Source organism: Argentina anserina, chromosome 4 (assembly GCF_933775445.1).
Source record: "Argentina anserina chromosome 4, drPotAnse1.1, whole genome shotgun sequence".
Lineage (NCBI taxonomy): Eukaryota > Viridiplantae > Streptophyta > Magnoliopsida > Rosales > Rosaceae > Argentina > Argentina anserina.
The window spans coordinates 19,870,445-19,891,438 of NC_065875.1; the positions used below are offsets into that span (position 1 = coordinate 19,870,445).

At 38.6% G+C, this 20,994-nt stretch overlaps 2 protein-coding genes across 2 annotated transcripts; one reads left to right on the forward strand and one right to left on the reverse strand.

Annotated features, from left to right (window-relative positions):
- LOC126789851 (serine/threonine-protein kinase PBS1) lies at positions 1–3,991 on the reverse strand. Its single transcript, XM_050515914.1, has 5 exons — positions 3,436–3,991; positions 2,650–2,873; positions 2,071–2,260; positions 953–1,344; positions 1–826 (listed from the first exon to the last, which is right to left on the reverse strand). Exons 1-5 carry the CDS (start codon positions 3,554–3,556, stop codon positions 338–340), a joined length of 1,416 nt encoding a protein of 471 aa, XP_050371871.1. The 5' UTR covers positions 3,557–3,991; the 3' UTR covers positions 1–337.
- A 5,153-nt stretch (positions 3,992–9,144) lies between these two features.
- Positions 9,145–11,151, forward strand: LOC126789849 (exocyst complex component EXO70B1). The gene has a single exon (XM_050515912.1). The coding sequence runs from the start codon at positions 9,145–9,147 to the stop codon at positions 11,149–11,151; it is 2,007 nt and encodes a 668-aa protein (XP_050371869.1).
- Positions 11,152–20,994: the final 9,843 nt, after the last annotated feature.

Consider the following 20,994-nt stretch of genomic DNA (forward strand, 5'->3'; position numbering starts at 1 on the left):
CAAAAAACACCAAAGATGGAGCGACTGCAGGTACATACGGACAGAAGAATAATATGGCATTATCCAGACGTTTTTACTCAAATTTTTTTTCAAGACGTCCTGTACTTCTGTTCTCATCCTCGTTGAAGATAATTACACTTTCTTTTTATGGTTTCTTCTTCTTCTCCATGTTTGGATCAAAGGCAAAATGAAAGAAAAGGGTTAAATTAGAGAACATGTGTTGGCATGCACCAGTTCCCTTACACTGAGCTGCCAGAAAACAACAACACAGCTTCTTACATCTTAGGAGGAAAGGTATCAAGGTCGACAAGGCATGGTGTATTGTACCCCGGTGGCACTACAAATTAGTACCGTCAAAACTTCCTTGTGCACTCTGTCGTCTCTTCTCCCGCCAATTCTCACCCCACATCTTGGCCTCAGCAACAGCTCGTTCTCTATCCAAGTCCCGGTTTAACATCCGTGCAGTTTCTTTCGGAGAATCATCCTTCTCAGACCCACCATCCAAATCCGGCCATTTGCGTCCAGATCCTCCCCCTTCCTCATTCTTCAAGATCCTTCCACCTCTCTCATCTCTCCGTCTGTCGTCCTTTTCTCCAGAACTTCTATGACCATGACCTGATATGGCAGTAGGGTCATATGCCTGGTTAGCTAGATAAGATAGAGCAGTAACCACATCCCCAATCAGAGGACGGGTGGCCGCTTGTTCCTGAATGCACATGGATGCCACAGCGAGAGCTTGGTAGAGACCCCTCATTGGATACCTCCCCTGCAGTCTCGGATCTGCCAATTTCGAGAACTTCCTGCGATCATTGAACAAGGGACGTGCCTGTAGACACACATACAAAGACTCATTATTTTGCAAAAGCAAATTTATCAGAACCACAAACCTTGCAGAACAAAAGGACCGATTATAGGCAGATGTGCTACAAAAAAAAAACAAAGTGAAAATTACCCAAGTGACAAGGTTCTGTTCTCCATGGGGTCTAGTGCTATCAATAGCTTTACGGCCAGTAATCAGCTCCAAAAACACCACCCCAAAACTGTATACATCTGACTTCACTGTCAATTGTCCAGTCATTGCATACTCTGGAGCACAATAACCATAAGTGCCCATAACCCGGGTAGAAACATGTGACTTGTCTCCGGTAGGACCAAGCTTTGCAAGCCCAAAATCTGAAAGCTTAGGGTGAAATCCTTCTTCCAGTAATATATTTGATGATTTGAAGTCCCTGTATATAACAGGAGGGTTTGCCTTGTCATGTAGGTATTCTAATCCTTTGGCTGCACCAGCAGCTATTTTCATTCTTGTGTTCCAATCCAATACTTCTTTATCTAAGGGAACATCTGGAGAAGGATAAACTCATAAAAACTACTATCATGGATTATTCAACAAAATCACTTGTATATAAATCCTCTACATAAATTGTACAATTTTATGTGCAAAAAGCTCAATATATGATTCACTAACACTATATCGCCATGAGGCGAAACGAATGGTGCAATGACATGGAAAACAGAATTTGTGCATTGTCTAAAAGTCACCGAACACTCTTAATCACAACGATGGGTAAGAAATGGAGCAATCACAATTTTTTTAGAGGAGAAATGGAGCGTTATCATGGATAGCAGAAAATTTGAGTAAATCACTAAGTCACCAAACTTAACGTTAATATGAGGGCCCTGTCTTGTCATTGTTGAAACGAGTCATGAGGTGATAATTTGATTAATTTCAGTTGTATTTCCTCCTGTTGTTTGCTTCTGTTTTTAGCAACTCAATAAAAAGTTTTCATTTGTGTACAAGAAAAATAGATGCCACCAAAAACATAAGTAAGCTTTTTTGTTTCTCAATTTTACCAAGTGACAACAATTGCTAAGACTGATTCTCAAAAGCAATTCGAGTTTGCAAGTGAAGACAAACAACATGTCACGTAATTGATGATTCAACACTATATTGTGATGCTTCACTAATTATTAATTAAAGAAAATTTAGACATGGATATTTTTTTTAGTCAGAAAACAGATGATAAGCCAAAAGGCAGAACACAAAGGAGAATTCAAGAAATAAGTTACCATGAAGGTGATCTTCCAACGATCCTAAGGGCATAAACTCATACACCAGAAGCCTTTGCTCTCCATCCGCACAGTATCCAATCAGGTTCACAAGGTTAGTATGATGTAGAAGACTTAGCATGAGAACCTCAACTAGAAACTCTCTGTTACCCTGAAGTCCATTCCTATCCAATTGCTTAACAGCAACAATCTATAAAAGCCACAAAAGAATAGTTAATATTGCAGAATCACCTCAACAGTTTAAGTTAATTAGTGAAAGAATAGAAGATAATTTAACTCTAAAATTGGTTTTCTATTCTTTAGCAATTCTACCTTCTGTTTCACCTCCCATTGATAGGTCAACCATGTGTTAAGTACTAATTTGTGGCATCAGGAAAGAATAAGCTAAATTGACTAGTGTATAGTCTGGTTGTAATGTTGAACTAGAATGTACTTCCTACAAGACTTCAGAAACTAATCCAAGGCGCTTATGTTTGATATCTAACACACATTTCTTGACACATTATCTGATATTGTGTTTTCTCAGTTCATCTGTTCGTGATAAATAACTGAAAAATAATGGCTCAGAAAGAAATTTACTTGACCAGTGCTCTCCAGTCGCCCCTTGTACACACGTCCAAAACCTCCTTCTCCTATAAAAGATTCGGGCCTAAAATTTTTTGTTGCAGTGGCAAGCTCACGAAAAGTGAATGTTTGGGCGGCGATCTGGCCCCCAGGTACTACATCCTTGGGATCAGGCATTTTTGACCCTACATCCACCCTTCTTGACCCCCCATTGCTTCTTGATCTCAGTCTGTCTACTCCTGCATAACAATCACAAAGAATTCAGTGCAGAACCATAAATATAACTGCCTTCCAACTCAAAAACTCCACCCTAATCAAGCACATTTGCAAGAATTGGAAGCAAAAAACCGCAATTCCTATCAAAAGTGGAATGTACATACATGAATCAACTTAATTTAACATGTCTATAATTAGCCATACTATCAGATATTTATCTCATCTCTTCATAAATGGAAATTACCCATATATTCGGATATGCCGAATAAGAATAAGATCAATCTTGGCAATCAAAACATCATGAGATCCAATTTTCCCAAAAGAAAGCATCATCCTTTACAAACTACTTCAAAATCCAGTGGGGTCTACCTTAACCCCTCACAAATTCAGAGCAAACATGAGCAAACAACCAATCTAGTCCACTTTGCATCCTCAAATAACAAACAAGGCATCACTATTCACTATCATCATCATCATCCAACATATTACATATGATCAGACACACCCAGATCAGATCGAGCAATAAGCACACACTGAAACTACCAAATTATAACCAATTGATAAAACTAAAGTTAAAGAACAAACCGGAAGGCAATCTGGAAATGTTAGAAGACACCGTCGGTTGACCCTGCTTCCGATCATCGCTTTCTTTCTCCGGATTCAGCTTCTCCTCCTCTTTGGAATCAAAACACGGAAAGCACCCCATCTAAGAACCCAAAATCAAATTCACCTCCTCTCTCTTTCTCTCTTTCCAATCCAAAAAAGATCAAAACTTTGAAGTCTTCCAATCCCCAAAAAGAAAAAAGATCAAAACTTTGGTTATGCAATCCGAGATTACAAGTATTCACACAAGAACATGGCAGGCCTATCCAAAATTCTGGGCCTTTGTGTTTGTTTATGCGATCAGGCAGATGCAAGAAACGACAAGACAACGAATCCAACTTCTCTCAATAACACCCCTAAACGATAACAAAGAGAAAGTGAAAACCAAATGCCTTTGAGGGTCGTCCTCAGATAATCTGAAAACCACAAAACCAAAGCCGGCTGTGTCTTCCACTTCGTTCACAACCCACTGAACCCGCACAACGCTATAAACACTCTTCTCTCTCTCTCTCTCTCTCTCTCTCTCTCTCTCTCTCTCTCTCTCTCTCTCCTTCCTTCCTCTATCTTTGACCAAAGTGAAAAATAAGAAAAGAAAACTTAAATAAAAATGGCAACTGTGTATCTCGCTCCTAGATATTCTAAAAAAAACTCTTTTTAACCGAGAAGGTAAATCCTACCATGTTGTTCTGTGCAAAAACACAAGGCGTTTAGTGGGAAAAATTTGACTGCATTGAACACAACGAGTGGTTGTGAATCGTGTGATGTGATGTGATAAAATTAACCCTTGTGATGTGATTATTAGATTGTGCATATAAACGCGTCGAACTCCACGATTGGCGGATTGCACAATGTCACTGTAGCAAGAACTGTGACGGATGTGTGTATTGTACGTGTTTCTCCGGTGACCAACTTGTGAATTGTTTATGTTGAAATTATTGAGCCTTGTGTTGATGTTCAAATTGTTCATGTAGAAATCTAATTTATTTTTATCTCTGCATAGCCTAAGTTGTATAGATGATTAAGATCCCCCGAGCTATTGTTGATCCAATAAATACTTTTACGTTTAATTGATTAAAAATAATGTACCAAATCTATAATTCTACAACAATTTAAGAACATAAAATTATTATCGTTGAAGTATTTTGTATGAGTTATGTATAAATTTTTTTTTAAGCGTGATAGATATATATTAATTTTCTCTCAAGTTTCTTTTGCTATCGTGGCTCTTAGAGATGCCAATATTACACATCGAGTAGGGTATTCACGGATATTCTACCCTAATGGGGATGTGTAATGGGTAGAATTGGGAAACGGGTATGTGAATCTCCTATATTCGAAATATAGAATTGGATAACGGGCGGGAATTGTATTTGATCCTCATCATCATCCTCATTCCCACCCAATACGAATAAAATATATATTATATATATTTATTTAATATTAATTAATTTAATATTTATGTAAATAAAAACTTTTTTAGTTATTATTATTTTTTGAACTAGACTTGCATTGGTTTAAGTTTGATTAGTGTAAAAAAAAACTAATTTCATTATGATATTTAGTTTTCATTTTAGATTTTTACGTTTTTTCTATACTTCATATGAATTTTTATATAATATAACAAAATATCATTAACGGGTATTGGGCGGGTATGAGAAACAGATCTCCAGCGGGTATCGGGACGATGAATATTCATTGCTTTCTAACGGGAATAGGACGGGTATGAGGACGTAATTGAAATTTAGTATGAATATGGTATTTCGATCTCATGACCATACCTGCCCATTGTCATCCCTAGTGGCTCTGTCCCAAATTTCATGCGGAACTTAACAAATTTCAATTTCAACAAACCAGTGATCGATATCGTGATAAACTTGAGCTCATAATCGTTCTTATAGGATATTAAATTAAATGACCACAAGCATGTAGCTAAGTATTAGTACTAGTTGAACATATAATTATGGGCTACCAACTAATGTATGGAAATCCAAGTCACCTGCCACATTTATTCAACATAATGGATGAACTTTATGTCCCGAACCAATATAGCAAGTGATACAGAAGCTAACAATCCTCCCATTCTATATTGAGAAATGAAGATTTCTTCAGTCTCCTTCCTTAGTACAAGTTATAAACTCCTTGAAGAAAATGACTGCAAGTTTATTAGTCTTTGCTCCCCAGTCCTTGAAGAAGACAATGGTCCAAAATGAAGATGCCACACGTCTGGCCCTTAAGTTTTTGGACTTGTTCATGGAGATTCAAATAGTGATGCCAATGGTTGAAATTGAAACCCAGAAATAGTGCGGCACCGACAATATATATTCCAAAAGCGAAACCACGGAAAATGGGGAATCATGGTTTTGACATGAAAATAAGTTCGTCAAGGTCTGTAGAAAGAAGGTTTATTATAAGTCCGGGAAAGTTTTAGCTTTGAGATTCAGACGGTGACAGATCGAAGCGTGTCTTGTTCTTTAAATAGGTTTAATTCAAGAGCTTCTGGTATTTAGTTTATGACAATGGCTGGTGAAAGCTGCGGTTGGTATTCCATTACCAGCTGCAGTAAACACATATTGAGCTAATTTAAGGCCCACGCGTCATTCTTTTCTGTTATATTTATTCATGTTTATTGTTTTTTTTTTGGTGAAATGTGTATTATTGAATGGTACTAATATTTCGTTTATTTCATATACTGTACAATGATAAATGTTGTTAATATGGTATTATGGTAAGTGGTAACAAGGTGGAATGGTCGTAGTCTCTTTTATGAGCTAGCTGCAGCATCTCTATATTTTTACAGCAACATGAGATGAAAGTAGGAATTGCTGAAATGATCTATATATATAATAACTATTACAGCTCTCTCAAGTAGTGAAAAATACTTGATAGTGAAATCTATACTACTAAAATAATCACTAAATTATGAAATATCAAATCTAACACTTTTATAATTTTATTCTCGACAAAACATTAAAAGTGAGTTCAAGTAACATAAAAAAAACTTCAAACATTGCAACAAGTTGGCCAGCACCGGTGTCAATCATATTCAACAAAATATATAGCGATTAATGAAACCAAACGAGCAAACCTTAAAAAGATCCTACACCTACATTATAATGAAATTATCTATACACATTATTAGGGTGGATAAATAATGTTCTAAATTTTGTTCCCTTAATGCGATCTGGCGGGAAGGAGCTTGTCACCTGCCCATGCACGTGATTGTTACTTTTGTTTAGACTTGAGTTCATGGCCTCATGGGGTTGCAACGCCTATCATTCGGACATCTATAATCTATAACTTTTACTCAAACAAGATTACAAGTAACATTATGATGCGACCCCGAGGTCCGATTAGTGAACCATAATTCAGGTTCAGATGCACAACTTGTAGATGAGACTTTAAGGTCTCTTATTGAAAACGAACCAATAGCTAGTAACCTGATACAGTGATACATACTAATCAGTCCGGTGTTAGTACTTACTATTATTTTGAGTAGCATAAAAAGCCAAAATCCTGATCCCGTCCGGATCTCGTCTCGAAATTTATAGGGATGAGATGAGATGAGATAGAGGTTTAAAAACGTTCGTCCCGTCCTGATTCCGTCCTGTTTCATAATAGTGGGACGGGACGTGAGACGAATAATTTATATCCCGCTTTGTCTAGTCTCACTTTAAATTTCATTTGATTTTCAACCATCAAATATTTCATCATCATCATCATACATTTATAATTTATAAGAACACCTTAGATGCATTTGATAAAGAAATGACTAACTTTAAAGAATGAATCTTGGACCTTGGTTCATTTCCTAAAGATAAACAAGTCCCGGTTAATTTTCTCATTAATATATGGTTCGAGTTATATGATATAAATAAAGACGATTCGTATATTGCAAATTTTTATGAAATTAGGAATCGAAACATATCTAATTTTATATACAATATATAATTATATATGTTTCTCTTATATGATAACACTAGAATTTTTATGTACAATATCTATAACGCTATAATTCGAATGATTAATTTAATTTCATAATAATTAAACTCATGGTATCGAATTAGATGATGAAGGAATTTTGGAACAATCTATATGTTTATTCTATTACAATAATTTATACTAAAATTTTATTTATAGTAAATTAAGTATTTATTATTTAAAATCCAGGAATGTGGGACATACACAGTCTCATCACGACGGGATTGTCCCGAGTGAGACGAACTTTAAAAACACAAATCTCATCCCGAATTTAATAAGTGGGACGAGACGCGAGATTAGTCTCATCTGGTCCGGTGCCCACTCCTAAAATTATGCGTTTGACCCCTTCTTGATCACAAATGCCCAATACAAGGATTAATGAACCTCATAATGAGGCCCAATGCGTCATAATGACCAATAGATATGTCCATTTTGCTCTCCACCTCTCCTGAAACTCGTCTTACTTCCCTAACGACAGGCAACACAAACGAAAGCAATCTCATATGAAAACACCAGATAGAGAGAATAATCGTATGAACGATCAAAGTGATTACCCACAAGGTTAAAAATTTAAACAAAATGTAAAGAACACAAAGTTTAGTTGACTTTGTAGAACTCCTAGCCCAACCAGGAGATCATGTGTCGAAAGGAAATAGCCAAAATACTAACAAGCAACATCATAGCCACCGCTGCGAGGATGGGAGGACGCCATCTAGTTCAGCGTACAAGAAAGGAGTTGAACAAGCGAGCGACCATCGTTATACGACTAATCCGAGTAAGATTCCAAACGAACACCATCACTACAGGGATCCGTCAAACTTGCAGTCCCAACCGGATACTATCACGCGATGACCATGCATGGGGTAACTGTGTAGATGTCCAGGAAAAAGAGTCTAAGCATCCCAACACCTCAATCATGTCTGTTGTTTATAATCGCAACGAGCTACTTCTAAAATTCAACAGCTTACCTAGAAACCCTGGCTAGGAAGGTAACATGAGGGGTGAAAACCGTGAAATTATTTTCAATCCAATTCTAAGATAACTAACTAGAAACTGTAGGTCAGTCGATGACGAAGTATTTAGTGGTAGTTATCTGACCACTCAAGCAACACCTAACAACCAAACATGAAGTGGCCTTAACAAAAAACAACTTAATAAGTTAACTACACAACGTGACCACGTCGTAGCTAGAATTCTAAGATATTATTATTTGTGCAGAACATATATATAACACATTATTGTTTAAGCACATAACTCAACATGAGGATGCATGATACGATTCCCTAAGCTAATGATCATAATTTAGAGTTTCATGCACAAAGATTGGAACAGTCGTGGGGAGCACAAAATGAACCCTAGCTAGAAATAGGTCAAAAGTCAACAGACCAACTCCCACCTCCCCAAAAACTAACGGCCAAAATCACCATTAAAACACAAACTCAAAACATCTCTGATCTCCTAAAAATTAAACTCCACCCTATCCATTCGTACTACACCTCCCTCTAATTTCCAGTCCTTCCCTCCGAAAAAGCCTCCTTCATCCATTTCCATTCTTTGTTGCCGATCCAGATTCTTCTCTCCCAATTGCATTTCCATTTTGTTCCAGCAACCAATTTGCTGACAATTTTTTCAGCAAAAAAAAGAGAGGAATAATCACGAATACAGAATCCATCAATTATCTGCAGTCAGCCAAAGGGGATAGATCGGACCCTGATGGAGAAAAATACACCGGCGCCAGAAAAGTCCGCAAGTTTTCCGAGACAACATTCCAGCAAGAAGCACATATTTTCAGGCCCCACCACACCAAGAAAACGCTATGAAACCATCGACGAAGAGGAAATCGACGAGAAAGAAGGTGGCGCCGATAATCAGGACCCTGATGTCCCCGAGATGAGCCACGATGAAGTCCTTGAAGAAGTCGATAGCTTCTTGTTGCTCTTGACCGAATCAGTCAAAGAAAATGGGGACCTTCCAGAGGTTCCCGGCTCGGTAGAGACGCTCTCCAAAACCATCGACTCCATGATAAAGCAATACGGCAAAGGCTTGGCGAGTTTTGGCAAAAACGAGTCCGAAGACTCCAAGTTCGTGGAGGCAGTGATTCGGATATCAAAGATCTCGATCACGTTGGGGGATATTCCTTCCAACGAGGCAACGGCAGAGACGTTGAACCGGAGCAGTGCTGTTCTGCAACGAGCCATGGCCTTATTGGACGAAGAATTTCGCAACCTTCTGAATCAAGATGAGAATAATAATAACAATAGACCAGACTCTAACCCTAGCTCTGAGAAGAGATCGTCTAACAAGTTTGTTGCCAAGCTGGCCTCCTTCAACAATAACCATAACGATTCGGATCGGAAGCCAGCCGAAGCAACTGAACCGGATTCATTAGAAGAGTTCCCTTCATTTTCACCGGAGAGCATAGCTACCATGAGAATAATCGCCACCACAATGATCGTCTCCGGGTACGAGAACGAGTGCTTAATGATCTATAGCCTGTCGCGGCGAAACGCGTTCAAATCGGCGCTCAACGATCTTGGCTACGAGAACATTAGCATTGACGAAGTCCAGCGAATGCAATGGGAGGCTCTCGAAGGAGAGATTTCCACGTGGATCAACGTCGTCAAGACATGCTCCACCATTCTCTTCGCCGGTGAGCGGAAGCTCTGTGAGAACGTCTTCGCCGACCACCCCTCCATAGCTGACAATTTGTTCTGCAATCTGGCTGGCGCTGTCGTCGTCCAGCTCTTTAATTTCGCCGACGCCGTTGTATTGACGAAGCGGTCGGCCGAGAAGCTGTTCAAGATATTGGACATGTATGAGTGCCTCAGAGATCTCGTTCCAGCTATTAATGCCTTCCATTCAGCGGAATTTACAAATGACCTGGTCTCGGAGGCCGAGGCGGCGAAGAACCGTCTCGGTGAAGCAGCGGTGAGCATATTCTGTGATCTAGAGAATTCTATCAAGTCCGATAACGGAAAAACACCGGTGCCTAGTGGCGCGGTTCATCCCTTGACACGTTACGTCATGAATTATCTAAAATACGCCTGCGAGTACAAGGACTCACTGGAAGAGGTGTTTCAGCAAAACCAAGACCAACAAGGCGGCAGTAACACACCCGGAACAACGTCGTCCTGGTCGCCGTTTCAGTTGCAGTTAATTACCGTTATGGACATGTTGGACTCCAATTTGGACATGAAGTCCAAGCTGTACAGGGACTCGTCGTTACGGTACATTTTCTTGATGAATAATGGGAGGTACATCATGCAAAAAGTGAAGGGTTCTAGCGAGATTCACAAATTGATGGGCGACACGTGGTGTAGAAAGCGATCTACGGACTTGAGAGGGTACCATAAGAATTACCAGAGAGACACATGGAGCAAGGTCTTGCAGTGCCTCAACCATGAGGGTTTGCAAGTGAACGGAAAGGTGTCGAAGCCAGTGCTGAAGGAGAGGTTCAAAAGCTTCAATTCACTGTTTGATGAGATACACAAGACGCAGAGCACCTGGGTAGTGAGCGACGAGCAGCTCCAGTCGGAGCTTAGGGTTTCGGTGTCAGCGGTGATGATTCCGGCCTACAGGTCTTTCTGGGGGAGGTTTAAGCAATACTTGGATTCCGGGAGGCAAACAGAAAAGTACATAAGGTACCAGCCGGAAGATATTGAGGATATGATTGATGACTTGTTTGACGGGAACCCTATTTCTATGGTCAGAAGGAGGTGAACTGAGTAAAGCATTTGTCATGGCAGTTACGTTGGTACTGTTGGAAATTTAAGATAAGTAATTTTCCTGTATCCTTATTTTCTGTTTGGAACACAAATTAAAGATTATGTGTTGGACTTATCTTACAGGAAGATGATACATATGTGTGGGTGTAAAGTTTTGTCTGTGGTCCTTGGTGTGTCTCATTAGTCATAACTGTCATATTACAATTTTGAGAAAGCGCATGTACGTATCTGGACACATTAATCGATTACGATAATTTTTTAGAGTAATATTTTTTTCCAAGTCTAACCTTAAGTTTGATATCTTATTATCAACCTGAAGAAGTAAATTTCGTTTTATTCTTGGTTAATTTGCAAAACGAATAGGGACTTTGACTCTTAATGATCGAGCTCATAATCCCTTTTCCTGTACGTTGAGAAATGAGAATTAATTGGAAACTGAAAACTCTCCCTAGCTTCTCCTGGAGTCTTGAGGGATTGGGTGCAGGAGGATTTGATTGTGGAGAGGAAACACATAGAGCACTTCTCATGGCGCGCGCTAATGATGGCCTTTTGTTTCCCTTGTTTACCGTGTTTAGCACGGGCCGCTAATGATGATGATGATCGTGATAAGGGAAAGGCAAATGTGATTGATGCTTTAGGTTACAATTATATTCTGCGGGTTCATCTGCAGTACATTGCTGTATAACATACAGCAATGTTTTAAAAGCAAAAGAGAGGGGAACGTGAAATGCACGAGAAGAAGTGTGTGAAGTTTTGGGAAAGATTTGATGTATGTATGGCATACAGCCGCGTAGAGCAGATTTTTCCATATTCTGCCTTCAAAGCACTAACATACGTAATTACCTACCCGAGTGACAGATTCTCAAATAGACAATTTAAACTGTGTTGAGTAAAATTGTGCACGTAATGAGTACAAATGTCACATGTGAGCCCTTGAAATTTGTTTTATATTTCTGTTATAGTTGTCACGCTAACCGACATTTTTACGAGATGTCAAATTTTTAGTCTATCAACTTTGTATTGAACTACACGCCGTCACGAGCGCGAGAGTATTCGCAGAATATTTTGTCGACGCTCTATTTATTTTCTACGAACTTTAGAGTTTTTTTTTGTGTATTTTGGATATATTAATTTAAAATAATTTTCATAAATTTTTATTTCTATTTTTAAATCTCATCAATCAATTATCTTCGTCTTATCTTAGCTATTAGATCAATTTATAAAGACCTAAAAGCCCTACTCTCTCTCTCTCTCTTTTACTTTTCATTTTTCTTTTTCTTCTTTCTTTCTTTCTCCCTCCCTTTCTCTTCCTCACCCCGTGCCTTCTTTTCTCTCTCTCATATGTTACAAAACAGAGGCAGTAGCTGCAGCCTTCTCCCGGCTGCACCACTGCCGTTCGGCGACTCCTTGCCTCGTCTCGAGACCACCCTTACGGCGATCCTCTCCCTCTCCTCTCTTCGATGGTGCCCGTAGAACCGACATGCAACCCATTTTCGGCAAGTTTGAGTTTTGAAGTGGATAAATGTATATGTTATATGTCTTTTATCGCATGCTTGTATTCATTTGCATTTTACTTTAGTCGTTATGTGTCGAGACTAACCCTTTTATTTTATGCATAATTATAAGTTGGTGATTATGTGTACTGATGTCAGGCACCACATGCTTTATTATTGTAGGTGCATCCCGCGTCCTGATGTCCGGGCTTCATGATTTACCCACGGTGATTTCGTTGTCCTGATGTCTGGCACCGTGTGGCTTAATACTATGGTGATAATTGTGTCTTGATGTCTTGCACCTTTGTACACTATTGGCTCTCGGTTCGCCTGAAGGCGAACCTTAGAGCCTGTCGGGTTGGATATATACCCCATCGGCGTATTTGATATTTCGAGTCTTGTCCCATATTTTACATCTGCATGTTTTTACTTGACTTGCTCTAAACTTTACGAGAGTTGTTATAGTCTCGGTTCGACTTTCGTTACGTGTTTTTACGCTAACAGTCTATATATATTGTTATATATTATATATATATATATATATATATGTATATATAAATGGTTTTCAAACTTAACTACGATTAGGTCGTCTCACCCGCATTGGGTTAGCGAAGGACGAGTGTTCACCCCTACTTTTCAGGTACCTGGCAGCCGATTCGCGAGGATTTGGATTAGGTGCTATTGGCGTTGCATCGCTCGTGGTTCACTTTCGATACCAAGGAACCAGCTTCCGGTGTGACTTCTTATTTACCCAATCTTCGTTTCTACTTCAACAATCGCATGACGCGTACTCTATTACTTTGCATTTTAGTCGTGCAGTTGTTCCATTTGGTCCGTATTTATTGTGATGATGTCATTTTTTCTTGTCATACTTGAACTTTTATTTTATTTGCTACATTCTGCTTATTCGTATTCATTCAGTAAATTGAGCTTCATTTACGTTTATCCTGAATTTACTATTATTTACTTATCCTCATAGCCTTGTAGTCGTAAGTTGGCGTTGTGGATGCGTAGGTTCCCGTATCGATTGGTACTAACTTAGGACTATGGCGATTACTGCTGCATTTTGTGACCGGAAATGATCCTGGAGTGTGACATCACCCAAATAATTTCACTCATATTCATATCGTGAATATAGTTTTAATTATTTCAAGTTTGACTCATTCAAGACAGAATGTGTCTCTTAATTACAATCTTTTGTTTGTAGGAAAATACCATTTGATTCCATTTATTAAGAAACCAAATATATGAGATATGTGTTTGTTTGTTTTTGCAGTTGCACTTGAAAATTTGAATGGGTTGCATACGTACTCTGGGAGAGAGATCAAGCCATTTGTAGTTCAAGAGTTCTAATGCGTGAATGACATATTGAAAAGCCTATGATTTTGAAATGAGAGTAGTGTTTTGGGACCAATTTGGTGTAAGCGAACCAGTGATTTAATTTTGTGTTTAGGATGCGGGTTTAGAGCCCATGGATTTGATTTGGATTTTGTTTGTGATTTGGGAGTGTTTCTGCTTTTTTGGTGTTGGGCGAATGTGACTACAATCAATGATGCATTTGGGACTAGCCGAATTTAACTGGTGAGGTCAGAAATTTTGTTTAGACATGTAGTTGCATCTAGTGGGTCGCTAGATTGCCTACGTACCCTCGAGAGGGACCAAACCGGTCATAATTCGAAAAAAGGTTTTGGTTTTATACTGACATTTAGACACCCAATTTGGTAGAGTACTTGCCGGACTTTGCGACGGGCCTCGGAATTTAGTGACACTTGTCAAGTGGGCTTGCTTCCATTTATTTTATAGGAGTCCCAATGAACCAGAATCGTATGATGAGCCTGCTTTTAATTGCTCTAGATATCCAATGACCGCCGGTTTTATGTCATGCCTAACTTGAAGATAAAAACCAACTGATCATGATATTTGCTTTAGGTATTTTGTTTCCACAATCATTTTGCAAAATGCGCATATATCAATCTGCATATGCTTTGTAATAACTCGATTTTTCGGAGTGAATATTGGTTTGTTTTAAGTTCATAAATTTGTGAAATTTATTTAAACGAATTTTGTATGCTTCGCGAAGTGGCATATCGTGAACGGAAACGTTATCGTAAAGTTTATTTAGAAAAACATTACGTTTCCGTGACGGGAATATCAACTTTTACTCCGTCGATCGTTTGTGAAATCTTCCATCACGAAAGTCGTAGAGCTCGTCGATACGAGTTCGTGGACATGTCATGCGTACGAATCGGACGTTGGACGCAAAAGTTATTAACGACGGAATGTCGTTTCCGATTTTGGAGATGGGTATAAATAGAACATTTTAGGGATTAGGGTTTCCATTTCTGGAAACCCTTCATCCGCCTCCCCCCCCTCTCTCTCTCTCTCTCTCTCTCTCTCTCTCTCACCCATCGCGACTTTCTTTTTCCCCCCCAAACTCACCTCTCCCTCAGATCGCCTCTGACGATCTCCTCAGACGGAACGATGTGGTCCTCACCGCCACGCCACACGACGTCACAAGGACCTCCGTGTCGAACCCCGAGCCCATAATGCCCCACCTCGTCGTCGTGAAGCAGCGAGCCACAACCGAGCCTCCTACGATTCTCGCCTCCGCATGCTCCGCACCCGACAACGCAGACCTCGGCGCTCATCCTCTCCGTCGCTCCTGACTTCCAGAGCCACCAACGGTGCGACCGGAGCTCGATTCGCATTGCCCAAATCGCAGATCGCACGATCTCGACTCCGCCAAACATCTTGAGTTCTCCGACCATTTTAGGGCAACGTACGGGTAAGGAATGCATTTAATTTGATGTTGTGATGTGTGTGGATGATTTTGGGATCGATTTGATGAAGTTTGGGAGAGAATCGGAGGAGGAGGAGGATATTTGGGGATACCACCGCCTTAGGCGGCGCGTGTGAACGCGTGGAGGTGGCTAGGCACGGTGTGACGCCGTGGGAAGGAAGGAGAAGAGATTTAGGGCGGCGGTGGCGTCATACGCGCCTTGGTTGGTGTGTTGGCGTGTGGGCCCCACGCGCTGCCACAGTGAGTGGCGCGTGAGCGCCACGCGCCGCCACGTGCGGCGGCGCGTGAACAGTAACTTCGGCACAGTAAATTGTAAAATTTTATTTTTACGTACGATAAATGTAAAAAGTAAATTACGTACAGTAAAAGTAAATTTTATTTACGTAAGGTAAATGTAAAAAGTAATTTCAGAAGGGTAAATCAGTAATTAATATTTACAGAGACAGTATTTACATTTGAATAGTATTTATACGTACAAAAATACGTAAATAGTATGTACTCGTACAAGAATACGTAACGGATGTGTATTTGTACAATAATACATAAAAATGGTGAATATGTGAATAATACTCAGTGAACAGTAAATTCGTAAAACCAGAAATTGCTGAACAGTAACTGATTATTACTGTTTCGGCATTTAATGGTTTACGAAACGTTTCTAAATTCTTTTCTTATCTTTTCAAGGTGATCGATAAATCAAAGAAAGGAATTACCTTCGGAAATTGTGGAATTACGCTCGAGTTGATGAGGTGAGTAAAATCTCACATATTTACGAATCTACCCTTGCGGAGATTCAAGATTTTTGCAAGAGATTTAATATTGAATTATGACACGTATACGATATAATGGATTATATATATATATTGTATAAATGGTAATAAGTACATATATATATATATATAGTTCGCTATATTATATACTATTATGAATTCATTGGAATTGGTCATTTCGATGACGAGAATTATATATTGAGCATGTAATTTAATTTGTACAATATGCGGTGTGATTATTGTACATAATATTAACATGGTGTTGGTTAAAACGTTTTGTCTTCGGACGTGTTTATGAAATATGACATGTATAGGATATAGCGGATTATATATATATTGTATAAATGGTAAATAGGTACAAATATATATAGTTCGCTATATAATATACCGTTATGATTTTATCGTGATGATGTCATTTTGATGACGAGATTATATATCAAACATGTGGTTTTGATTTGTACAATATGAGGTGTGATTATTGTACGTGATTTTAACATGGAGATTGTTAAAATGTTAATTTGTCTTCGGACTTGATTTTTGTACAATATGATGTGAGATTATTGTACGTGTTGACAAGTCGGAACCTAGTCTTTGACCGGGTGAAAGTTACGATACAGTTAGAGCTCTAGTCTGTTTGCCGGAGTACTGCATGTGGGGTAACAGGTGGTTATCGGCTCATGAGTACTCATATTTTTGGATGTTGGGTAGCAGGTGGTTGCACAATATCGGCGGTGTACTACGTGAGGGGTAACAGATGTGTATCAGCATTCATTAGTACCCGTATTATAAATGTATTTGGGTAACCAGATGGGTTTCCCGATTTCTCATGAGTGCTTTCATTTCATATATTTTTGGGACAACCAGATGGGCTGTCCATTGACTCATGAGTGCATTTATATTTGTTGATTTGTGGATTTTCGTATATATTGATATGCGAGTTATATTTTCATTTTACTCATACGAGCTGTAAAGCTTACCGGGTTTGTGTTTACAATCCCGGTGCACCAATTCGATGGTGTAGTGGATACTCCGCATGTGTGGATTAACGGGAATTGACGGACTGCTCAGAGGACTTGAAGATTTTTTGTTCCAGCTTGTGTGAGGATTTTGTGCGACTTTCTTGTGAGGATTATACATTTCCATTTGTTATAATGTCGAATTATAATTTGGTTTGTAATAATCGGTTTGACTGAGTTGTATTTTAAACTCAGAGATGATCCGCTGTGACATTTTAAATGATTTCGATTCATTGAGATTATTTGGTGTTTCACGACTTTGGAATTTTGAGTTTTTATACTCGAAATTTTAGGGTCGTTACATTACATGCTTTCAGAATATGAGTTTGCCATCTCAAATGACCATTGCTTAATCAATTAGTTTTTCTGTCTTTTGTGCATGGAGTACACCATTAGCTTGACGTCTTCCTCAAATGTAATATGCCAGATGATCAATATTGATACCTCTGCAATTCCACCGCTTCAGCAAAGTTGATAATATCAATTACGTATGTTGCCGCCATTGATGTCATTGTCATTTTGCCATAGACAGAAATATGAGACATGCCTTGATTTTGATCAAGGCCAAGCCACCCACATGTCCGAGCTCATAAGCATTGAAGACACCTCCTCCACCGTTTCGAAAGAGAGAAAGCAAAGTTTAATTAATTTTGCTTCCTTTGCTTTTGGACGGCTGGGACCTTGCCATTTAATTAACTTTCATTACTCATGTTTTGTTTATTGATTTACAAGGTTTGAGTCCAGGTCCGTTTGCATTGTTATGAAACTTGTGGAGCAATGTCATGAGGAGGTAGTTGACTAAATCATTTTCAGAAATTTCGACAGCATAACAGCGCTTCTGCACATATTTTAGCATTGAAACTAGGTCGTTCTTGAACGGCCTTTCGTTCCAATGGTATTATAACAACCGAAATTGCATTAAGACTTTGGTCGTTCATGAACGGCCGTATTATCTATTGCTTCGGACTGAGGATCCTACATGAGGTTGTTCATGAATAGTCTCTTTTGTTTTGCAACAAGCTTTGATCGATGGATCCGGTGCGTCAAGTATTAGAGCATTTGAGGGCGTAAGTGCGTGATGACTCTGGCCGTCAACAAGCATAACAAATCACCAGGGGACCTATTAAAGGCCGGTACATGCATGGTGATAAAGATTAAATGAAGAGGCTTGTATCACATGGATGGCAGATCTATATACATGTAGTCATTCTTCTTTCTCCTCCGCTGCGTTTTCTCTTTGGCTCTGTGTTTATTTTTCTGTTCGTTTTTTTATCTTTCTGTCTCTCTCCCCTCTACGTCCTTCCTTTTGTTTTGTGTCAACCACTCGTATATGACAGAGTGAGGATGAGACGGGAATCATTGGATGAAAGGATTACTCCAATTTGAATTTCAAATCAATTAAATCGATTTGATCATGTAGGCCATGTAAATAGGCCTTCGTTGCAACTGACTGAGACTTTTTGAATTGACTATATCAGCTTGACCTTGATCAAATATTATGATGGAAAAAATCCAACCAATTAATCTCGACGGTTTCTCTTTTACAATTTACCATCCATATATTTGGATCACTTTTGAACTTTGGATATGGGAGGTAAATATTCAGTTGGCCATTTTCACTCCATTTTGAACGAGAAGCATGTCCCTTGCTTATTATTCGGTTGAAAATAAGACAATTGGCTTTGTGAATATTTTTTTTCATTTCAACAGTTTGTTAACAGAAAACGGATCAAACCATATTTTTATTACACAAGGCAATTGAAATCGATCGTATGTACGTAAGCTCACTAATAATTAAGCGGCACGGATGAACGGGCTTCTAGGAATCCTTTTGTACACTAGCAATATCGACCTCAGTCTCTCAGATATAATTTTTTGCACTTCTTATACTTCTAGTAATAGTGTTATTCCCAATTGGCCCGGGATTGCTATGAGAGAGGACAATTGTAGATTACTTTGTATAGTAAAAATCCACCTAGTCACATACAACTCTGTAGATTACTTTGTATAGTAAAAATCCAAAATGATATCTGAATTATTGTGAAAAATACTTTTTGATACATACAAATTTTTATTACCTGAAATGATATTTGAATTATTGTACTGTTACCAAATTTGGTACATATGTTAATTTTTCCGTTAAATTGATGACGTGACATGTATTTAGAAACACAAGATGGTCTATACACAAAATTCTTTATATCTTGTCTCCCTAATTTTTTGTTTCCTCCAAAATTCACCAAATTGATTAAAAATTTGGTGGACTTGATAAATTGTACATATATTATTTGTAAATTTATTTACAGTATTGTTTTAATGAAATTTGTAATTTTAAGATGAAAATCAACTCTTGTATCACAAAACATAACACAAGTTTTAGTATATATATTTATTTAGCAATAATAACAAAATTAATTTTAAAATTATTGTTTTGCCAATTACTTATTTGGTAAAAAAAGTCAAAATATATGTCACGTTATCAATTTAACAAATAAACTAACGAAAGTATTATATTGAGTAATAATGCACTAATAAAAATTCATATGTACAAAAAAAATATTTTTTCACGATAATTCAGGTTTCATTTCAATTGTTTACTCTAGTTCAGCACTTTGTAACAACTAGTTTCGGAGTTTTGGTAAGGTGACCGAGTAATGGAGTGCAAGTTGCTGCTTCTTGTTCCCAAGCTGGCTCTTAACGGTGACCGGCCACTGCGGTTGCACCGTTACCCCCGAATTGACAAACATGCACCGTGGGAGAAGACCTATAAACACTAAAAAGACAAGGGTACGTACGTTAATGGTCGGCCCTAGCTTAGATACGTACAGTACTCCTATTCTTTGCCTAGATCGACCGAAACCCAAACCCAAACCCGTTGAATTAACCACGAATCCCCACAAGTTTGTCGATCTCTGGTACTCGGAGCAAACTGTTCCCGCCGCCCGATTGCTGGCCACGCCTAAACCTCTCTCTCTCTCTCTCTCTCTCTCTCTCTCTCTGTAACTGCTTAATTTGTCTTAGCTTTAGTTGTACATGCTACTAAAAATAGTGTAAATCATATGCCCCTTCCTTGGTCTTTAATTTTCCTACCATATCAATTCAGCTTTTCTCCGCTTCAGTGTGTACGTCCATATTCCTCTCGACCTCTCCATATCAAATGCACGACAAATCACCCGGTTTTCGGAAAAGTAACTTAATCACGCTATTGCACCTTGTGTATACTTAGAGTTCAACAGCCGAGCATTTAGACGATCGAGTTCTTTTGGTCAAGTTTCAATTGAAATACAGAAAAAGCAACTACGGACGGTTCATCAAATACCAAATTAGAGACCCAGTACGCATTTCAGTAATAGACAATGGCGGGGCCAGGATTTTATAATGGGTTTGGTTAGAAAAAAAATTACGACTATTTATGAATTATATATAGAAATTTAGGGTGGGCTAATATTTCAAATTTAAATTTTAACACTAAAATTTAGCTAGAAAGACAAGTTTTTAGTAATTTGAGATGAGTTACAGCCCAACGTAGCCCGTGTGTAGCTACGTCCTTGGTAATAGAGCAATATTTGAGGTTCATGGTGAGGATTATAAATGAATGAATCAAGTTAGCACAATGTACATTTGATGAAGGTCGTGGGTCTTAGTTTTACACATATTTTTTTTTATTCACAGCAAATACTTGTCCCTTTCAGGGCCCTAATGCTCATGGGTACTCACGTGCACGAGCGGAGTGCAGTCCACAACCGGAACTGCAAGGTA